The 22,307-nt window shown below is 56.6% G+C and overlaps 1 protein-coding gene across 1 annotated transcript; it reads right to left on the reverse strand.

Moving 5' to 3' along the window:
- Positions 1-302: 302 nt before the first annotated feature.
- On the reverse strand, positions 303-22,091 carry PADI6 (peptidyl arginine deiminase 6; the record flags this gene model as incomplete). The annotated part of the gene is made up of 16 exons (XM_084873821.1): positions 303-672; positions 1,920-2,081; positions 3,111-3,181; positions 4,487-4,610; positions 4,729-4,885; positions 6,174-6,328; positions 6,536-6,643; positions 8,122-8,233; positions 12,570-12,673; positions 12,927-13,105; positions 14,623-14,748; positions 15,650-15,758; positions 16,498-16,565; positions 19,384-19,456; positions 21,095-21,278; positions 22,000-22,091. 16 exons carry the CDS (start codon positions 22,089-22,091, stop codon positions 439-441), a joined length of 2,058 nt encoding a protein of 685 aa, XP_084729947.1. The 3' UTR covers positions 303-438.
- Between the last annotated feature and the right edge of the window lie 216 nt (positions 22,092-22,307).

A 22,307-nucleotide genomic window follows, 5' to 3' on the forward strand; every position in this document is an offset into this window, starting at 1 on the left:
TCTGAGGCAGGTATTGCCCTCCTGGGCTGGGCTTCCCCCAAACCTGGCTGGTCCCATGCTTTCACTAGAGAATTCAAACCATCTGATTCCTACCACTTCCCACTACAGTTGTGGGGTCCACACAGCTACGTGCCAGCCCAGGCAAGTGGGGCGGCCTGACCCCAGGAGTCCCCGCTGCTCAGCTCCATCCTGAGCTGTTGCCCCTTCCCCAGACAAGGTGGCCACGGCCGGGATGCATTCAGAACGAGAGCTTTAATGCGTAGCTCGTCACTACTCGGCTGAAGACCGTTTCCATCTCTACCCAAAGGGGAGCAGCTATGGCAGCCTTTGCCACCCCACTGGATTCTGAGGGGCAGGGGATCACGATAAGGGGGCTTCTCAACTCCAGCCCCACCCCAGCACAGAGGGGCAGCCCGGGCTGGCAGCACCAGGCTGGGTCTAAGGCACGATCTTCCACCATCTGTAGGCAAAGGGCAGGCGGAGGACGTTGGCGCAGGCGCGGAAGTCTCCGACCGCGGTCATGTAGCAGTCGAAGTCGTTGATGAAGGTGCATTTGAAGCCCAGGGGCTCTAGCAGCTGGCAGACCCTCTCCTCCAGGCAGCACATGCCCTTGATCTGGGGCCCAAACGGCTTGGGGATGCCTATGTTCTTGCCCATCACAATCAGCTGCAGCTGTCAGAGAGAGAGGGTGGGCAAGGCATGGGCGGGCTGGCGCCACCCAAGAAGGTGCCACTGGGTTCAATGCAAGAGAACACCCGGCTGCCGTGGGCTGAGACTAGCTGTAGCGAGCACATACCCGCCCTGCTCCAGGTCTGCGTGCATGCAGACATGGCCAGTCAATGTTGGTGGGTCCAGCTCACTTCCGCCTGAGCCTCCAACGGCCCTGCCCCTTCGTGATTCTCAGCAGCAAAACCAAAACCCTGCCTGGCCCAAGCCAACATCCCTGGTTCCCCATCCCTCATCTGTTCTTCCGGCCTTCAGTCCTGTCCACTTCACCATCTTGCCTCCCTCTACTGGAACGTCCATTTGTTGCATCTCAGCTCTAGCATCTTTCCCTTAGAGCCATGGTCGGCAAACTCATCAGTCAACAGAGCCAAGTATCAACAGTACAACGGTTGAAATTTCTTTTGAGAGCCAAGTTTTTTAAACTTAAACTACATAGGTAGGTACATTGTTATTAATTTAATTAGGGTACTCCTAAGCTGGCCTTTGCTAAAAACTCAAGGGGCCAAAGAACTCCCATGTGGCTCTCGAGCCGCCGTTTGCCGACCACTGCCTTAAAGCAACTCCCCGGGCCTGCACCTACTCCCAAGGCCTGTGATGGCCCCTGTGTCATGCCCAGGGGGCCACATGGCTCTTGTCACAGTAACAGGTCGCCGTGTGTCCCTGGGCCCTAGAGAGGCCTGCACGTGCTGAAGGAATCAGCCCAGACGTCTCAGAGGAAGCATGCCAAGTGCCCACGTGTGAGAAAGGCCAGGTACAGGCCAGAGGTGGCCTAGGCTTGGCACCGCAGGGGACTCAGGTGCACGCACACCCCCAACTCCAGCTCCTCGTCTCCATAGGAGCAGTGCTCCCGGGAGTCACAGGCTATGTGGGCAGGAAGACACTGTCCCGGGACCTTGCTCCCCAACCCCCCGTCTCAGCCAGAGCTGCCCGGCCCCTTCCAGTCTGGTGATGGCACAGCATCCTGGTGAGGTGGCTGCATAGTGACTACCCTAAGGCTGGGGGTGAGCCCAGAGCCAAGCCCATGGTCACTGTTTAGCAAGTCACCCAGCCAGCCTGTGCCCCCCTCACTGCTCCCATGGGGGGGGGGGCGGGTCCTCCCTCCACCTTCTCTCAGCACCGCGTATGTCAGGGGACCAGCCAGGTGGCTGAACAGCCCCCCACCCCGGGGGCAGGCAGCCCACCCGGAGCCTCACCAGGTTGGGGAAGTAGGGCCTGGCATAGAGCTTCTCGGTCTGCTCCGCGGAGGGTACGTTGCTCAGCTGCCTCAAGCAGAAGAGCTGTGGGATGTCGATGATGTCCCTGTCCAGCAGGCCCAGCTCCCGCTTCAGGATGGCTCGGTTCAGGTTAATGCACTTCTGCGGGCGGGGCCGGGCGGGGCGGGGAGTGAGCTCACCCAATGGGGGGAGTGGCCTGAGGTAGCTCCCACCTTTCCATCACTTGCTGCCGTGTGGGGGCGTCAATCTAGCTAGTCAGGCCCAAGGCAGTTACTAGCCCTGACTCTGTAGCATGTTCCGCCCCCCTTTGGTCCTCAGGCCTGGCCAGGGGGGGACCTGGGCAAGGGCAGGAAGCTGAGGGGCTTTAGGGAGGACGGGAGCAGTGGTCCTCACCAGGGACACTCCCTGCTCAGACCTGGTGCTGCCCAACACCTGAGCATCTATCTCCCTGGTTTGACACAGGGCTCGTGGCCACCATACCCAGGACACTGCCAAGGGCTGTTCTGACCCCATACCCGGCCGGTACCCACCCTGCTGTGCCAGGAGGCCCTCCCTTCCTTTTTGGCAAAGGTCACTAGAACACTATGGCTCTGAACACACCTTTGCCAGGAGCCATCAAGTCCCAGTGGGCAAAGCAGTTTTGTGCTGACCATGTGACCCCGGACAACTCTGCCCTTCCAGAAGCTAGGTAATCTCTCCTGGGGACCCCCCACCCTATGCTTCTCACAACCCACGGTCCTCATTTTCAGAGATCCGAGGTGCTAGGTGATTCTGAACAGCGAACCGATGGGCCTGAGCATTGAGAAGGTCCTGGTCCGTCCGTCCCTAAGCCTCTGTTACTCCGCCTCTTAGGGAAGTCGGGGCAGCGGGGCCTCTGCCCAGAGGCTGCTGAGCTACAGCACTGATTTTTGGTCAGACACGGAATAACAGTGGATGAAGTATGAACTTGGGTTCAAACCCGGTACCCAACCCATTGGCCTAGGCCCATGACCTTAAGCTGGGCCTGTCATAAACAAGATGGGTTTGACTTCGCAGGGCCATTTCGAGGATCACAGAAACCTGTCTTGCATGATGCTCGGGCTATAATAGTTGCTCAGTTAGGAGCCACCAGTGCCTCCCCCACTTTCTGGAGGAGATCCCTCCCTCACATCCTCGGCTCCCGGCTCCTACCTCCACGTAGTCGTTCTGCTTCCTCAGGATGTCATCATCCAGAAGCTGGTTGATGGTAATGACCTCCCTCCCTGGAGGAAGGAGAAGGCGGGCGGGCCTGTAGGCCAGGGAGCAGGCAACGCTGTGCAGGGCTGGGGAGATTCCAGCCCTGGGCACGGCCGACAAGCCCTGGGCCAGTGACTAGTGTGGGTGGCCTGGCTAGTCTGCGGGGACCCACTTGGGTCAAAGGTCACACCTGGGTTCATGAAAACCCAGGCAGGACTTTTACTGCCACCAGCCACTCTGTCCCCGGTAGGACGGGAAGGCAGCCTGAAACAGGTTAGCAGGTGACTTCAGCCCCACGCACCTCATACCTGGGCACCTCCATGCCTTCTGTGACCTGTACAACTGGGCTACCTTCTACCGGGGACCTGGGCCCTTGACCAAGTTATTCTGTTGCCTCATCGTCAGGAACTTCAGTTGGGCTACCAGGTGTGTGCCATGCGGCTCATACTCTTTGAGTGTCAACTTCCAGGAGGGTGAGATTCTCGGGAGAGCAGAGGCTGAAATTCCGCATTTCTAACAAGTACCCAGGGGACCCTCAGACCTTACATGGCATCGTGAAGGTCTAGACCAGTGGTCTGCAAACTGCGGCTCTTTGGCCCCTTGAGTTTTTGGCAAAGGCCAGCTTAGGAGTACCCTAATTAAGTTAATAATAACCTACCTATATAGTTTAAGTTTAAAAAATTTGGCTCTCAATAGGAATTTCCATCGTTGTACTGTTGATATTTGGCTCTGCTGACTAATGAGTTTGCCGACCACTGGTCTAGAGCAGTGGTCGCCAGCCTTTCGGACCGCGTGGGCCACCAGTGGTCCACGGACCACCGATTGGCAACCACTGGTCTAGAGAAGTCCCAGCACCCAGCCCATCCCGGACCCTCACACGTTTAGACAGGCCTGCCTCCGCCCAGCCACCCCATCCCTGCTGGTCCGCTTACGTCTTCCTTAAGGCTGGACTGGAGACCACGGAAGTCCCAGCGCCCAGGTACTGAATCTAACAATCGCTGAAGAATTCCGGAGACTACACAGTCAGCATCTGATCCGTCTCCTCCCAAACCCATCCCACCCTGAGCCAGCCGCCTGCTGGCCGAGTCCCCTCCACACGCATCCCAGCAGCCTCAGCCACTCCAGAACCTCTGATCTGCCCGTGCCATCCCTGTACCACCCGCCAGAACAGCCCTGCCTGGAGGAGGATGGCTTTATCACAGCCCACGCGATGCTTTCAAGCTTCCTGGGGACCTCGCTACCAGGAAAGACAGTAAAATGCCCGTGCAGAGAGGACGGACGTCTGGGGGAGAGGGGCCGGCCTCCGCACCACGGCCGGCTTGTGGCCTTACCGTTAGAAAGGAGCTGGTCCTCCCGCACCTCCTCAAACAGGGCCATGTCTCCATAGCCCTCCTTCTGCTTCTTCTGGAAGAGCTGGTAGCAGGCGTGGGGGCTGGCCAGGAGCAGCCGGAAGTCCTGAGAGACAGAACGAGGGCCAGATGCCAGCATCCCCTCCGGAAGCTTCCATGGGTCTCCAAAAGCAGGTGGGAGGCCCCCCTGAATCCCCCCTCTCCGTGCAGCCCCCAGCACAGACCTTGTTGTTCTCACCCTTGGCCTTCGTGGGGATGAAGCACATGAACTCGTCCGCATGGCCGACCATCAGCCAGTCTGTGTAGAGCTCCACCGGGGCCTGGACTTGCTGGGCGTAGAGGAAGCCCCGGAGGCGCTGTCTCATGTCCCGGCCGTCCTTGCTAAGGGAGGAGGAAGGCACAGCCTGAGCCTGGGTGGCCCTCGTGGGCCGCTAACTGCTGGCCACCGACTGCCAGGCTGCCTTCAGGCAAAGGGCTGTTCTAACCCTGGGGCTGGGGCGATTGGCCCATAGGGGAAGGGTGGCGATTATGAATCCCTCACTCTGCCAAAACCGGTTCAGCTCAGTGGATAGAGCATCGGCCTGCGGACTGAAAGGTCCCAGGTTCGATTCCGGTCAAGGGCATGTACCTTGGTTGCGGGCACATACCCAGTGGGGGATGTGCAAGAGGCAGCCGATCGATGATTCTCTCTCATCGATGTTTCTAACTCTCTATCCCACTCTCTTCCTCTCTATAAAATATCAATAAAATAAAATTAAAAAAAAAAAAAAAAGAATCCCTCACTCTGGCCCAACTTGGGATGGAGCCAAGAGAGTCCAGAATAAAGACTAGATCCTGGGATGCAGCGTTTTCTTCCTGGCTTTAGGGGAGTGGCCACCCAGAAGTCTACCGTGTTTCCCTGAAAATAAGACATCCTCCGAAAATAAGACCTACTTACAGTATTCCTTCTGAGTGAAATATAAGGCATCCCCCGAAAATAAGGCGCTCCCCCCCCCCCCCAGGCTAAACATGAGAGATTTGGTCCACTGATTCTGAAAGAAATGGAATCACAAGAAATTCACCAGGAAATTCAGGAATTGGATTGTTATGATGATGTTCCAGAAGATGGTGACATGATTGTCATTGAATAAATGAGTAAATTCTTGATACTGTAGGATTCACAGTTTGTCTGGTTTGTGTTGACAACTACCGTACTACCATACTGTATACAGGTAATAAATTTCCTTTATTTTCATTCAACAATAAATGTGTACCGTATTCTTCTTCATGGAAAAATAAGACAATATTTAAGACCTAGCACATCTTTGGGAGCAAAAATTAATATAAGACACTGTCTTATTTTCGGGGAAACAAGGTAGCTTGGAGGGCACCCACCTGGAGGCCCCTCTTGTGGCGGGACATCCTGTGGGGGCAGTAGGCCAGCTAAGCTTAGCAGGCTGCCATTTGAACCCGGGACCCCGACTCAAAGAACGAGTCCTTTGTTCTGCTTTTCCTCCTTTTGGTCTCCGATGTGTCTGACAGACTCGAAATCCTCACGAGAGAGGATAAGGAACAGGCCTAAGCAGGGGACCTGCTGGGTCATGTCAGGGTCAGACAGGGCCAGGTGAGCCACCAGGGTCCCTTCCTCTAGTTTGAAGGCATCTAGCCACCCCCTGACCTCTTCCCTCACCTGGGGTAAAAGCTGCCGCCAATGAGGAGCCTGCCTAGAGGATACTCTCTCCCTTTGGCCTGGACGGGTGGGGACACCATCAGGTTCCCAATGGAATCCATCGTGATCACCTTCCCATCCTCGGTGAGTTGGGTCATGTAGCCAACCCCTGGACTCTGGAAGGAGACCCAGCCGGGGCAGGGGTGTTAGCAGGGGTGGGTTTTAAGCCGCAGACTTCCCCTAATTCAGTCTCGGGTAGACCCCCATTTCCCCTGCCCCCCGAGGCCACCTGGGCCCTCTCCCCTGGCACCCCATCCTTTCTGGGCAGGCAGCGGGCCTGAGAAGTTGGACCAAGTTCAGATCAGCCAAACCGAGCCCCACACCAGTGAGTATTTCATGGAGAAGTCTTCGAGGTCGGGGATCCGGGGGGTGTCCAAGACCAAGGAGATCAGCTTGTGGGGCGCCTGAGTGTAGCAGAAGGCCATCTCGTCCTAGAGGGACGGGAAAACAAGGGTGACATCTTCTCGCTCTATCAGCTGCTTTCCAGCCCGAAACCGGCTCACCTGGCACAGTGCTCCCTGTCCTGGGCCATCTCGGGGGTGGGGTGGGGTGGGGGGGCAGTTAAGAACCCCTTCCTTCCTGCCAACTCCTGCTCAGCTCTCAAAACTCAGCTCAGGCCCGGCTGGCCTGGCTCAGTGGTTGAGCCTTGTCCTGTGAACCAGGAGGTCCTGGTTTTGATTCCTGGTCAAGGCACATGCCAGCTCGATCCCCAGTGTGAAGAGGCAGCTGATCAACGATTCTCTCTCATTGATGTTTCTATCTCTTCCTCTCCTTTCCTCTCTGAAATCAATAAAAATATATTGGGGCGGGGGGGAGGGAAACACCAACTGAGCTCAGCAATAGCCCCTGCTTGGGGTGTCATTCTTGCATCCATCAAGTTTAAGATGGGAGTCACCTCGTCTCACCATCTTCACCCAGCCTAGGAACAAGCCTCAGCTTCATTTCTAAAATCCACTCCGTGTGGACACACCCCCGAGGCCACGTGGGGAAGCCATCATGACCTCTCCTCTAAGCTTCTCTTCCATGCTGGCCCCTCCCCAACACCTGCTCTCTTTCTCAGCCGGAGGGCTCTTTTCAAACTTGACCAGAACATTCACGCCCTGATGCGTGCCCTCCAATGTCATCCCACCTTGCTCGCTCTGGATTCGTTTCTCTTCCTACCCTCGGCCGAAGAGGTCCCTGACATACGACCCAGCACTTACCTGCCTGTGACCTCTGCACTCTGACCTGGCCCGCCCAGCCCCTTTTCATAGTGCAGCCTACATTACGACCTGCAGGCAGCTGTGCTCTGCCCAGAGGGCTCTTGCTTCTAACCTGCCCCCCAACCCAATCTTTGCATGACCAGCTCCGGGTCTCCCGAGTTTGAAGGTTTTCCTGGCCACCTAGTTCGGGCTAGTAACTCGTGATACCTAATTTCTTGCATTTACTGCACTTGAGGTCAGTGTTGTTGCTAGAGCAGGGGCAGGGAAGAGGGGGGCTTCTAGTTTATTTCACACGTAGAATGGTGCCCCGCATGCGGCAATCGCTCAGCTATTTGTGGAGGATGGAGCACCAGGGGACAGACATCCTGCTCTCAGATCGGCTGGACCCCGGAGCCATGCGCCAGCTCTGCTGACCCGTAGCTGAGGGCACCGGACCCTTCAGCTGCCTAGGGTGTTCCGTGGTCCTAACCATGTGCCCTCTGAAATAGAAGGCAGAGTCTAAGCTCCATGCTTTCGGGGCTACGATGTGGGCAAGTCGTGTCACCTGAGCCTCCATCCACTGAAGCCCTAAGAGCAAAGGCGCCTCCAGTTTGGCTTAGCTTCGCCGGGAAGGGTGACCGGGAGCCTGAGATGCCCGTTGTGTGGGCTCCGGTCCAATCTCCCCGGCCCTTCCCCCACCGACAGGTCTCCCCCAAGCAGGGCGTTACCTGGAGCCACCTGCCCAGGCGGTGGGGGTCCTCGTAGACAGGCACCACATTGCTGTTAGTTTTCTTGCTGAGCTCGGTCACCCACTCCACAAAGCCGTGCACCTGCAGCTCTCTGCGGGGAGAGAGGCAGGCACTGGGAAGGCCTGGGGGCTCCCCCGGGGGCATCGCCTTGCTGTCCCAGGGAGGGGGCACCTCCTTGTGGTCAGGAGAGATTATGCCCCTGCCTGAGAGCTGTCCCCCAACCTTAGGGACACAGGCTGGCAGCTCAGAGCACGTCTGGCCCAGCATCACAGGGCCCAGCTCATGGCAGGGTCTGGGCCAGAACTGGGAGCATCTGTTCCCGCTCTGGTGGCCTAGGCTCTGTCCTTATCCTGCAGCCACATCCACAGTGCCTTCCGCCCCTGCCCCAGGCGGCTGGGGAGCTGTCCCAGGCCCTCCAGAGGGCCGACTCCTCGCCCCAGGGGGCTGCATCTCCCCGGAGAAGTCAAGAAGCGAAGTGGCCCCTTGAGATGGCCAATGAGGCTGTCATGTTTGTACAGGGTTCGGGGGCTTGGCCTTAAACCCTAGGATATTAGCACAATCCTCCGTGCCATGAGGCATGTTGGTTTCTTGTTGGAGATAAACAATGATGTTTGAGATTAAGAAGATCACCCATTTTATAAACAGATCCTCCTTGACGAGAAACCAATATGGCAGCATAGGTAACCACCTAACTGCAGCCTCACACAACAATTTCAAAAAATACAACTAAAATATAAAGTGGACATTATTCAGAACTACAGGAAAGTTGACTGACTGGAAATTCTACAATGAGAAGGAAAGAGAAAACCAGAAGGAAAATCAAAGGAGCTGTAAAAGCCTAAGGTACGGAGACACATTGCGTGTGCAGAGAGGACGGAGCCAGAGAGGAGGGGCGGCTGAATGCCTGGCTGGCATTCCCTAGCAGGAAGGAGATAAAAGCTCCGGACTGTGCTGAACCCCAGTTCCAACAGCACTGAACCCCAGTTCTGAGTGAGACCCTGAGGACCCAGACACATACAGAGGGAATCTGGGCTGTAAGGCGGAAGCTCAGGGGAGCGGCGAAAGGCAGAGCCCCCGAGTTGCGCACATTTCGCGCAGAGGACAGACTGTTGATTGAGCCACTGGATTGCCCTAGCGGGAAGGAGATATAAGCTCCGGACTGCTCTTAACCCTACTTCCAACTGCACTGAACCCCAGTTGCAGGCTAGTTGGGGGAGAGACTAGACTGTCTGGTAGCAGGTGAAATTCTAGGGCACCTCTCTTTCAGAGGTGCTTGCAGTGAGTATGAAGGTCCCTGAGGAACACTGAGACTCAGGAACCTCACAGGGCGGGGCTAACCGGAAGACAAGGCTGTAGGCTCCACCCTGAAACTCTGTCCCATCCAAGCTGAGCACAGAGGCTATTGCAGTTTTCCAAGTCTAGTCGAATAAAGCTGTCTTTTGGCATAGATACAGCTGATCCTCCCACCCTACCAACTCAGGGAAGCAGTGAAAATGCCGAGACAAGGAAACAGATCACAAACAAAAGAAATGGAGGACAAAAAGCAACTGGATATAGAGTTCAAAACCACGTTTATAAGGTTTTTCAAGAATCTCCTAGAAAAGGCCAATAAAATAAACAAGACCTATGAAGATATGAAAAGGGATCAAGTAGAAATAATAAAGGATCAACTAGAAATAATAAGGGATCAACAAGAAATAATAAGGGAGCAACAAGAAATAAAGAATACATTCTCCGAAATAAAAATATTATACAGTCCTAAAAACAGAACGGAAGATCGCAAGAATCAAGTCAAAGACTTGGAACACAAAGAGCCAGAGGATACTTCTCCGCAGAAGCAAGAAGACAAGAGAATCCAGAAAGTTGAAGATAGTGTAAGAAACCTCTGGGACAACTTCAAGCAAACCAACATCAGAATTATGGGGGTCCCAGAAGATGAGAGAGAGCAAGATACCAAAAACATATTGAAAGAAATAGTGACAGAAAACTTCCCCCACCTGGGGAAAGAAATAGACTTACAAGTCCAGGAAGTGCACAGAACCCCAAACAAAAGGAATCCAAAGAGGACCACACCAAAACACATCATAATTAAAATCCCAAGAACAAAAGACAAAGACAATATTAAAAGCAGCAAGAGAAAAGCAGGTAGTTACCTATAAAGGAGCACCCATACGATTGTCAGCTGATTTCTCAACAGAAACCATGCAGGCCAGAAGGGAATGGCAAGAAATATTCAAGGTGATGAATAACAAGAACCTACAGCCAAAAATACTCTACCCAGCAAAGCTATCACTCAGAATCAAAGGCCAGATAAAGAGCTTCACAAATAAAAAAAAGCTAAACAAGTTCATCACCGCCAAACCAGAATTATATGAATCGCTGAAGGGGGTTCTTTAGGAAGAGGAAGAAAACAAAGATAAAAATTATGAACAACAAATATGTAACTATCAACAAGTGAATCTAAAAACCAAGGAAATTAAAAAAATCTGATGAACAATATTAACTGTTGAATATAATAGAATCAGAGGTACAGAAAGGGAGTGGACTGACAATTCTCGGGGAAAAGAGGAGAGGGGGGTGCGGGAAGAGACTGAACATAAATTGTGCACCTATGGATGAGGACAGTGGGGGTTGGGGAAAGGGCAGAGGGTGGGGTGGGAACCTGGTGGAGGGGGGAAAAATGAGGAACTTTTGTAATAATATGAACACTAAAGATTTATTTAAAAACACACACACACACACACACACACACACACACACACACAGATCCTCACGAGTTGAATGCCGGCAAGGAAGTATCAACATTGGGATTCTAGCTCGGTTCTACCTATAAAACTAGCATTCCCATTCGATGTTGTTGTTCCAAAAATAACATAGGGGTCTGCAAGGCTGCAGAGAGCTTATCAGCCTGAGGAGGTCTAGGCGGCCTGGAGGATGTGTGCTGGGTAAGGACCGGTAGCCCCAGTGTCACAGCCATCTGTGGCTGAGCTGGATCAAGCCGTGCCTGAATACCACCACTATGGGGGCTCCCAGAAGACCAGGGTTTCAGCAGATGCCTCATGTGAGTCAACAACATGTCTTTTTTGTTTTCTTTGGTTAATCCTCACATGAGGATGTTTTTAGTTTAGTTTTTTTTTTTTTTTCTTCCATTTTTTGGTTTTTTTTAGAGAAAAGTAAAAGGGAGAGATATAGGGGAGGGAGGGAAGAAGAAAGGGGGAGAGAGGGAGAATGGGAGAGAAACATTGATGTGAGAGGCACACTGATTGGTTGGTGACCTGGCTCTACATATGGGGCCAGGAATAGAACCCATGGTGCTCTAACCACTGAGCACACTGGCCAGGGCTGAACATCATGTCTTCAGATACAAAAGACAAAGGTGGGAGAGCTGGAGTCTGTGCGTGTGTTATCAGCAACATTCCTCGAGCTCCTGTCTTTTCTGTTCTCATTCTGAAACCTGCCGTTCCTCCGAGGACCCTGCTCCCCAGCAGCCCCCTTGGAAGAGCTATCTTCCTTTTACGCCCCGGGCCTGGTGGAGGCAGCGGTCCTCCTTGCCATGTGTTGCTGCCGCTGTGCCATCGTGGCCTCTTTGGGTCCTCGACCTGACAGATCTCATTACCGGCCCTACCTCAGCCTTCTAGCCTGAGACCTTGATCTAATGTCCAGTCCCATCCACACCATCTCCCCTGCTCGCCCTGTCCAGTCACTGGGCCAGAGGCTTGACCTCATGGGGACACCTCTGGCCCTGGACTACTCTCATGCCCATCACTCTGTCCCTTCACCTTCCTTCCTCCCCACTCTGAGTCTGGGGATGCGTCACAGTTATACCCTGGCCCACCGCCCACCTCAGCTGATTGGCCTGGCACACCTCCAACCCTGGGAGACCTGGCTCTGTATTCCTGCTTCCCCACAACAGAAGCCCCCGAAACAGCCCAGTCACCATGGACGCTTCCCTAGGAGTCAACCTGGCAAGGCCCTCAGCACCGGCGGACTACAAACCATTGCACTTGGGGTCTGTTCCAGGCCCGAGGCCAGGCCCCGATGCTCAGGGGCCGCTCGGCCCTGCTGACCTTGACCCTGTCCTCCTCCTTCCTCCCTCCATCCTCCTGTCGCCTGCCTTCTCCCGGCCCTGCAGGCCTCCTCCTGTCCCCAGGACACACCCTCGTCCTTGCCCTTCCTTCCTCTTACCTTGTGGTAGGACACTTAGTGCTCCCTGAACTCACACCGTTCCCTTGTCAGCCTTCCCTAACACCCGGGAGGCTCCGTCCCTCGCGCTGTCAGTGCTCAGACCCATATCGAGGACCATCTCAGGGACCAGGCAGCTCCAGGGGGAGGACTTCACTTCCTGGGAGAAGTCTAGTCCTCTACACAAAGACGAAAGGGGTGTGGGGAGGAAGCGGCCTGGCCCAGGCGGCCCGCGAGGCGCTCACCTGCACAGGTAGAGCTGCAGAGGCCTCTGGGTGCTCGGGAGGAAGATGCAAGGAGCCACCCTGAACACCACCGTGTCCTTGTACGCCAGGGTCTCTGGAATCAGCTGCAATGGAAGTTAAGGCCCTATGTGTGACCGGGATCCACACCTCCCTCCCTCCCCCGGCCTCCAGCTGCTCAGGACGGCCACCTGCGGGCGCTCACCTGTGCTCTTTCCTCCAAAGAGGCCCTGAGAGGCCAGCTCCACCCACCAGGCCTTCCTCCCTCTCCTCCCAGCGGAGACTCCACACCCCCCCCCCCCCCCACCCCACACACACACAGTCCCTGCTGCAAAGGCGGTGGCCTCCCCGGGGACTGACCGAGTTTTCAGACTGTTCCACCAGGCAGACCGAGTAGGAGATCAGACCGGAGAAGGTGGCGGACGGGAACTCTGTGGCTTCCACATAGAAGGTCTCCTTCAGGGGGCCCTCCAGGGGGGCAAAGTTGTGGGTGTGCCAGCCAGGCCCCAGCACCAAGTCGAAGGTGTCCGAGTTGTTGGCTAGGAGGGGAGGATGGACCAACCAGCTGTCACCTCACCTGCCGGCCCAGGGTCCCAGCTCCTCCTCCCTCACAGCTCCCTTCTGCTGCCGCTGGCCATGCAGAGGCTGGGCCACCTGCGCATGCTCCTGGGGCCTCCTGCTTCCGGTCTTCCAGAGGCTTCTCTGCTGCCCTTGAAGGGTCAGGGGGTACAAGGAGAGCCTTCCCCCAGGGCCCCCACAGCTCGCCAGCCCAGGGGCACAGCCCTTTTGATTCACGGCAGGGGTTCCAGTGTGCCTGGTGCACGGTGGGTTCCCAGCTGCACAGACTGGATCGTGGCTGGCCACCCCTCGAGTTGCCGCAGACCCAGCACCTTCAACCACTCCAGGGCCCTGGGTTCCCAGAGCTGCTCTGCCCCAAGAGGCTTTGCTATGTAGTGTGTGTGTGGGGGGGTGTCCCAAGTTCACCTGCTACCAGCCCCTTACCAGGCCTCTCAGTTGTTCTGCACTTGACCGTCTCTCTGACCTCGTTGCTGGTTTTAAAGCAAAGCTAAGGCTTCATTGTGGACTTGCTATGTACCAGGAACAGGGGAAGGCTGCTGGCTCATTGGCCTACTCACCCCCAGGAGAGACAGGTGCTATGGTTACCATACCCATCATCTGGATAAGGAGGGAGAAGTGGCCAGAGCCTTAGACCCAGGCACGACAGGGTCATCTACCTGGAAGGCCCTTCGGCCCTCGCCCCACAAGCTGGCCCTGCTCCCACGCTGGACACAAGCTGGTCCGATATATATATATTTTAATTTATTTCAGAGAGTAATGGAGAGAGGGAGAGATAGAAACATCAATGATGAGAATCATTGATTGGCTGCCTCCTGCAAGCCCCCTCTACTGGGGAATCAAACCTGCAACCAAGGCACGTGCCCTTGACCAGGATCGAACCCAGGACCTTTCAGCCTGCAGGCTGACACTCTATCCACAGAGCCAAACCAGCTAGGGCAGGCTGGTCCAATATAAACCACGAGTTCGACAGAGGCCTGGCTGAAGCTAAGTACAGCTCCGCTTTCTAGGACAGGGGCAGGCCACTGTCTGCAGGTTGATGAGGGCTCAAGGTGGCCATGTGTGACGTGGTGCCCGAGATGGACATGCTAGCATCACTGCCCCTGGCTTCCTGGCCTCTGCCTTCTGCAAACCTAGTCTAGTGGGGTCCTGGCTCAGAAATGTCAGCAATGGAGCCCGCTCTTCTGGCGGGAGAAACGGGGAGAGCCATTACCTATCTGCATAGGCAATCTCTATCTTTCTAGCTATTGTGCCTGTCGCCCCCTCCAGATGGGAAAATCCTGCAGGACAGGCACCCGCACTGGGGAAGGAGGCCCTGAGGTGCAAGGCCTCACCTACAGGTGCAGACAGTTCGGTGGCTGTGGCAGCCAGACAATCCTAGGCATTCAGGTCTGGCCCCGTGGCGGGGGTTGCGGGGGTAGCTGTAGCCACAGCTCACCTGGAGGTGAGAGAGGGGGCAGAGCTGGTGCAAAGCACTCACCTTGGCGCCGGTAGACTCTGCCCTTCCTGGCCTCGTGCTCGGAGGTGTAGAGAAGCAGCCGGTAGTTCTTTAACACGCAGCTGGGCCCCTGGACGCTCAGCACCATCTGGGACAGAGTCTTTATTTCTGAGCAAGAGACAAGGCCAAAGTTCGGGGTGCCTGGAGGCCAGCACTCCGGGAACGAGGCTTGTGTGTTGGAGTGCGGGGACCTCCGCCCCCTGTGCTGGCCCAGGCTGCCCAGGCCTGCGTTACGTTACAGGAAGCTGGGTCCACTTGGAGTGAGGGTGGCATTGACCCCACAGGGCAGTCCACAAGCACCTAGAACAGGGGTCTTCAAACTACGGCCCGCGGGCCACATGCGGCCCGCAGAGGAGTCTGATCCAGCTCGCCAGGTTTTTTGGGCAGTGAGCGCAGCCGAGGTGTTACAGTAGGAATTAGTAGTTTGTATAGTCCGGCCCTCCAGCTCTCTGAGGGACTGTGATCTGGCCCCCACTTTAAAAAGTTTGAGGACCCCTGACCTAGAACAAGGCCCGGCCTTGGTGTGAACCAGGACGTCCGTTCTCCGGCTAAGACCCAGAACCTAGGTCCCACCCCCACCTCAGGACCAGACCCAGACTGCTTTTGCCTGAGACTGTCAGCGTTCCTGCCCCGGACTCAGAGGGTTTTCAGAAGCGTCTTACATGTCCCTCTGGGCCTTCCTTTAGTCTTCTCGTCCACCTTGCAAGGCCAATGGTGTCATGCCCATTTTACAGATGGCAGAGCAAGGCCAGGGACGTCCACATGCTCAAGTTCACAGCCAGGAAGTAACTGTTAATAGGACACCCGAGCCCATGCTCTCCCTGTGGGGCCCTGGGGCCTCGTCCTTCCTACTTACAAGCTTCAAGCCATTGGTCAGAGACCTGATTGGCCGATCAGTGCTGTGGGCCTGGCATCCGGTTTGCCGAGGGGCGGGGCTGTGAAGCCGGGACAAGGCGGAGCCCCGGGAGGGAAGGTGGCAGCGCCCCAGGCCAGGCCAGTCCTTTCTTACCCTCGGACGAGAACTCCTTGCTCTTGTCTCCGTCCTGGACATGGCCATTCGGTTTGCAGTTCACGAGCAGGATGGCTCCCCAACCACTGGGGCCCCAGACCCAATCCTTCTGCAAAGACGACAGGAACGTGGGTTCGGGAAGACGTCGGGTCCTAATAAACCCTGTGCCTCCCAGATGTGACCCCTCCCCCACATCAGGGACAGAGCCAGGTCTCTCTTCAGGGGGTTGGAACCCCTATCTGCCAGCTCAAGGGTCTTACTGCCTGAGGTACGTGGACCAAGAGCAAGGGAACGCTGCCCAGGGATGGGCCACCAGCCTTCTGCCTGGGGTTCCGGGAAGAGGGGACTGAGAACCAGTGGAGGAGACACGTCCCATCCAACGGGGGCAGCTGACCCCACCACCAGGCTTGGGTGTCAACCCAGCGTTGCCTAGAGTTCTCATTTTTTGTTGTTGTTTTTTTTCTTTTTAAAGCTAGAACCGGCCGAAACCGGTGTGGCTCAATGGATAGAGCGTCGGACTGCGGACTGAAAGGTCCCGAGTTCGATTCCGGTCAAGGGCATGTACCTTGGTTGTGGGCACATCCTCAGTAGGGGGTATGCAAGAGGCAGCTCATCGATGATTCTCTCTCATCAATGTTTCTAACTCTCTATCCCTCTCTCTTCCTCTTTATAAAAAAAATCAATAAAATATATATTTTTTTAAATTAAAAAAAATAAAAGCTAGAACCGATTTCATCAGCTTCCATCTATGCTGTAGCACTTTAACAGACATCAAGAAGGCCACATGGTAAGGTTGTTGCTGGATCTGGCTCCGGGGCCCAGCCTGCACCCTCCCTCCACTGCCTCACCTTAGTCCATTTGTCTTTCGGCGCCTCCACTTTCCCGCTGCGGTTGATGTCCACGTCCAGGGAGACCTCTGCAACAGGAGGGACAGGTTAGCTCCCGGACTGCTGGACAGAGCCTTGATGCCGTGGATAACCCCCGGGGCTGCCCAAGGCTGGCAGCAGGGCCTCCAGCCTCTCAGGTGCGCTTGGCTCAGCAGAGAACGTTCCTCCCTGACAGACCGCGTCTCTTGGAGAAGCCTGGAGCGGCCCTGTCTCCCTGTCTCCCCTGGCCTCTTGGGGACTCAAAACCAGGCCGCTGTGGTCACGATGCCTCTGCGTGCCTGATGGCCACTCCCCAGGGGACCCCTACCCCGAAGGCTCGCCTCCCCAGCCTTCTGGAAGGCTCCTGGCGCCCTAAGACATAGGAAGGGCTCAAGAGCTGGCCACCGCAAGCCCCTTTAGAGCCTAAGGACCAGGCGTCAACCGGGATGTCGGCACCATGGAAACGGGCCTCGGCGGCCACTGTGCACTTTGCACCCGGCAGATGCTTAGGCCCCGGTGCCAGCCGCGGAGCAGGGACCTCTCCAGTCCCAGGGGAACAGCTGCACCAAGACGGTCCCTTTCTCCTCCTCCGAGTGTGAAGGCGTGTGCACACAGGCGGCAGGGGGAGGAGACATAGCAAAGCATATGCATGTCCGATGGTGAAAGCGCCATGGAGAGGAGGAAGGGGATGGAGCGGGTTGTCTGTTTTCAATGATCAGAGGAATATTCCAAGTGGAAATGCGACCAGAGACCCGGAGGAGGACAGAAAGCGATCCGTGTTAACATCGGGAGGAAAAGCAAATCGAACAGGAAGTGCACGGTGGCAAGTTCAAGGGTCAAAGACACACACCTGCCCAGGGCAGAGTGAGCAAGAGGAAGAGAAACGGGGCACAGGTTAGAGGTCCTGTGGGTTCTGTGGGTAACGGTAATGGGCAGGAGATGGGGGGGGGGGTGGGGAGTGGGGAGGAGGGGGAGGGAGGCTTTGGATTTCATCCAAGGCCATGGAAGCAGTGGGAGGCTCGGATCCCGGGGGCACAGTAGCTGATACCCTGCCACAGGTGAGCCGCTCGGGGGCTGCGGGAAGGCTGGACCTGTGGAAGGGCAGGGACGGAGCAGGGAATCCCACTGGGGGGCCTCCGCAGGGACACAGGCAAGAGAGGACAGCGGCTCAGACCAGGCTGAGGGCATTGCACGTGGCGAGTAGCTGGATTCCGGCTAAACGTAGGTTTAGCTCAAGACTCGCAGATCAGCACAGGCCACTAGGAGAATGAGGGAGGCACCGAGGTGTTTGGTCGGACCAGCTAGAAGGATCGACTACTATCTATGGTGCTGAGGGAGGGAATTAAAAACAGGGGCTTGGGGGAGAGAGATCTGCCCAATTTGGGATCAATCACATTTACGGTGTTGGTTAGACACTCAAGACGTGTTGGGTCAGCAGCTAGCCAAGCCAAGTTTATGGGAGATGCCTGATTCGAGTTGGGGAGACCTCTGACTGTAGAGCCACGTGATGAGCTGCCCGAGCCCCGAGGCACTGCAGGGCTCCAGGAGGAGAGGAGGGAGGGGAATCCAGCAAAGCATCGGAGAAGGCCCAGCCAGCTAGTAGTGGGGAAACTGAGGCAGGGTCCCTGGAGTGATTAAAAAGAAACATCCAAAGGTTGTACTAAACACTGACAGAGGTCAAGGGAGAGGAAGATGGAGTCGGCCACTGGCCTCAGTGGAGTAGAAGTTGTTAGGATCCTCTATAAGGGGAGAAGGGGAGAGGGGGAGAGGGGGAGGAGGGAGGGGAGAGGGGGAGAGGAGGAGGAGGGAGGGGGGCAGGGAGAGGGGGAGGGGGGAGAGAGAGAGAAGGGAGAAAGAGAAAGAGGAGAGGGAGAAAGGAGAGAAGAGGGAGAAAAAGAGAGAGGAGAGAGAGAAAGGAGAGAAAGGGGGGGGGGGTTTTCTACATTGAACAGATTCAGGAGGAGAAGTTGAGGATGCAGAGATGGCTCCAAAGAAGCAGGGGAGTGAGTTTGAAGATAATATAGAGACTTTCCCCCCAAATATATACACACTTTAACAGCTGTTAGCTCAATTTGAAAATGAAATGTATCTTTAATAAACATTGCCTTTATAATTACTCAAAGGGTGGGGATATATCTATATATCTATATCTATATCTATATCTATATCTATATCTATATCTATATCTATAATCTATATATGTATTGGGGGGACACCCTAGAGTAGGGGTGTCGAACTCAATCAGAGAAGGGGCCAAAATCTAAAATCCAGCCTAAATCGCGGGCCGAATGGTTTACTGAACAGTCATAAACTGACAATGTCATAAACTGACAGCGGAGTGCAGTGATGACAGCGAGGTGCGGGCCACATTGCAAGGCCTGGCGGGCTGGATTTGGCCCTCGGGCCTTGTGTTTGACACATGTGCCCTAGAGAATCAGATTTAAGAGAATAAATGGTACGGCTTATCGTTAAGAGAATAGCCATTATAGCTTGTGCTGGACTGATCTGGAAGAGGGGAGAGGTAGTGGCAATCTATGCCAGTAAGAATTCGGAAGGGACGCTCTTAGGTGTGAGCAAGCGGGGAAAGGGTCTGGTGTGATAAAGTTAACTTTGAACCAGACACTCCATTGTCCCAGAGGCGGGCATGTTGGCACCAAACAAGGGGACACCTGGACAGACTGCGTCCGTCCTGAGCCTTAGGCCACAGTGAGGGGGCGGAGAGAAGAGACTGAGCTCTGAGGAGGGAGTGCGTGTGGCCATGTCGTGTGAACCCTTCTGGGGGTGGAAGGCACCTCATTCCAGGGACAGACCCTTCCCTGGCTTCTGCCGCGCCCGCCCCTCCTCTCCAGGGCTGGGAACCCCACTCACCGAGGCCGGTGAGGAAGAGCTCTGCGGCGGCCATGGGGACCTCCCAATCTGGCAGGTAGAACTTCACCGAGACCTGTGGAGACAGCACCCAGAGCCCACGGGAGCACTGAAGGCGGGAGCAGAGCTGGGCCACGCACCCCGGCCCTTTGACCGCGGCCTCACATCTGACGTCTGGCTGTGAGCCGGGACAGGCCTATTATGTTTGAACTCAGTAGCTGAAGAGCAACCGTTTCAACAAGCCGTGAACCTCTCCAAGGACTTCCGCCCCCAGACCTCCGAACCACCCCTCCAGGCGGGCTCTACGCCCAGGGCAGAGGGACCTTAGGCAGGGCTTGCCCTTGACATTCACCCAGGAAGGGGTCACACAGGACTGAAGATCCAGGCCACTGGCTCTGGAGGTCACTCTTTAAACCACATCCTTCTCTTCACTATACGTCCCCTCCTGGGGTTCACCCGTCACCCCATGAGGCTGGCAGAGGCCTCCTGTAGGTTAAGCCACTCCCTCAAAAGAACGTGGAACACCTGGGGCGGGGACTGGAGTTGGAACTCAAGTCTTTCCAGCGTCCCAAGCCAGATCTGCTTAAGGCCTGCCCTCCAGCCGCTGGCCTTGACCACAAGGCCTTCATCCCGAACCTGAGAACCAGACATTAGCTCAGGCCACACCTGCGTGCCTGTGGCCTCCTCAGTGGGAGCTAGTGTCCTCCACGGTCAAGCCCCTCACTCCGGACGCCACTCCTGACCGCGCTGGAGGCTGAGCCCGGGCAGAGAATGTGTCCCGGGTCGCCTGGGCTCCACGGGGACACATCACAGCCTCGGCTCTCACCAGGGAGACCCCAATGCTGCCTCCGTGTACCACCTGCCCCCAGGGAACTGCCTGCCCGGGACACAGCGTCACGTGGGTACGAACCACCCACCCGCCACCCCGGCCGAACCCTCCCAGCGGGCTCCTCCAGCAGGCTCTGCTGGGAGGCAGCCCAAGCCCTGCAGGCCTCAGTGACTCTCACCCTCAGCGTCTCAGGGGCGTCACCTGGAGAGCGGGGAGTTGCCTGAGGCTGGCTTAATTGGTGGGGCTGTGGCTCAGGTGTTGAGTGTTCGAGTCCCTGGGGCTTCTAATGACTCTGCAGAGGGACCGGATCCTTCCAGAAACCACCACCAGAGCCTCTCCCAAAGGAGCCTCATGGCCTGTCCTCCCAGGTGGACCCCAACCCACCTGCCACAGGGGCCCCGTGAGAGAGACACTCGCTCAGGAGAGAGGGCGCAGACTTGGCTCGACTCCAGGATCAGTGCCCCCCCAACACACACTCTAGTTATGCCAATTAAGTTCAAATAGACAGCTCTGTGCCTCAGTTTCCTCATCTGTAAAATGGGTTGACGAAGCCTAGCATTTGCACTTAGTTTTTATTAGAACCTCTGCCTACAGAGGACCAGCCTCCGCCCAACAGCACGTTGGCGCTCAGCTGCCGACACCTTTTCGGGCAGGTTTTTCAAAGCAGCCGGTCCTCTCGGGGCCTCGGTTTCTTTATCTGTGCAGTGGGGTTGTGGGGTGCCCAGCTCACAGGTTTGTTGTGAGACTTAAAGATCAGGCATGACAACCACTTGGCCTCCCACTTTTCACAGACTCAGGAAATGCCAGCTGTCCGGAGGGAGACCCGGTGATATGAGCTGCCGCCTCCCCCGGCCCACCCCCGCCCCGCCCCGCTCCCCGGCCTACCTTGTCCTCCCCTTCGCCAGGGCTGGGGGCCGTCATCCTCACCAGCACGTCCATGAACTCACACGGGAGCAGCTTGATGTTGGTGCCCTCCTTGTTGGTAGTCACCGGGACTATTTGGAGGATGTTCACGGAGACCCTCGCGGAGCTGCTGATGGCGAAGTAGGAGCACTTGGGCGGGGCACACCTGGTTCGGCCAAGAAACAGACGTTAGGGCCCGAGAGCCTCCCCTTCTCAGCCCGGCCTCCCGGCCTCTCCCCCCTCAGAGGGCCGAGGCACCCTCACTGACGCTCGGCGGTGGGTGGGTGGGTGGTCCTAGAACAACATCAGCCTTCCTCTAAGGACCCCCGCGTCCTCTCTCCCACAAGCTCCTGCTCAGACCCCACCCTCTTACCCATGCCCAGGTGGGACTGCTGTTCTCCATGGAGGCTGGAAATGACCAAAGCAGCGTCTTTTTTATAAACCCCAACTCCCAAGGTGGAAGGAGCCACAAGGAACCCCCGTAGCAGAGAGGACGTGGCCTGGGACTCGGAGGGCCGGACTCGGACCCCGGGGAAGACCTGGCCTCTTCCCCCGCCGGAGGCTCCAGTTCACTGGAGTCTCTCCCGTGAGAGCCAGCCCCTCCCTGCCTCAGAGGAAGGGGACAGAGGGAGGGGGCACTGCTTCTAAGGGGCCACAGCCCACAGGGGCAGGTATAGGGTTTGGGTGAGCACCCTGCAGCATCTGGGCTTAGTCCTTAGGGACCCAAACTCGGTCCCTTGAGCTAAGGCAGGAGGACGAAGGGAGATACAGAGGCAGGAGAAAGCCCCAACCTCCACACAACCCAGGGGCAGACCTGGGGGGACAGGGAGCACCAGCCTCCCAGCCCAGACCCACCCCCACAGCCTGGCAGAGCCCCAGCTCCTCACCCAATGAGGTCCAAGGTGATCTCCTCGCCCACCATGCACACCGCACGGGTGGGCTTGTCCAGGGACAAGTGGATGATGCTCTGGGAGGACATGGCAGGCCCTGTACGCTCAGCGCCCTCGCCAATCCAACAGCCGCAGCTGACCCCCGGAGCTCTGCCACCCTCCCCTCTTATAGGCTCGGGGCCTCCCCAGGCCGCCCCTGTTAGGCTCCAGCCGCTGCCCAGGTGGGACCGCTGTTCTCCATGGAGGCTGCGGAGGGGCAGGTGGGGCCAGAGCCTCCAGGCACCACCTACTGGGCAGGCTGGGCC

This window comes from Pipistrellus hanaki (assembly GCF_964339955.1).
Source record: "Pipistrellus hanaki genome assembly, chromosome: 2".
In the NCBI taxonomy this organism is placed as follows: Eukaryota; Metazoa; Chordata; class Mammalia; order Chiroptera; family Vespertilionidae; genus Pipistrellus; species Pipistrellus hanaki.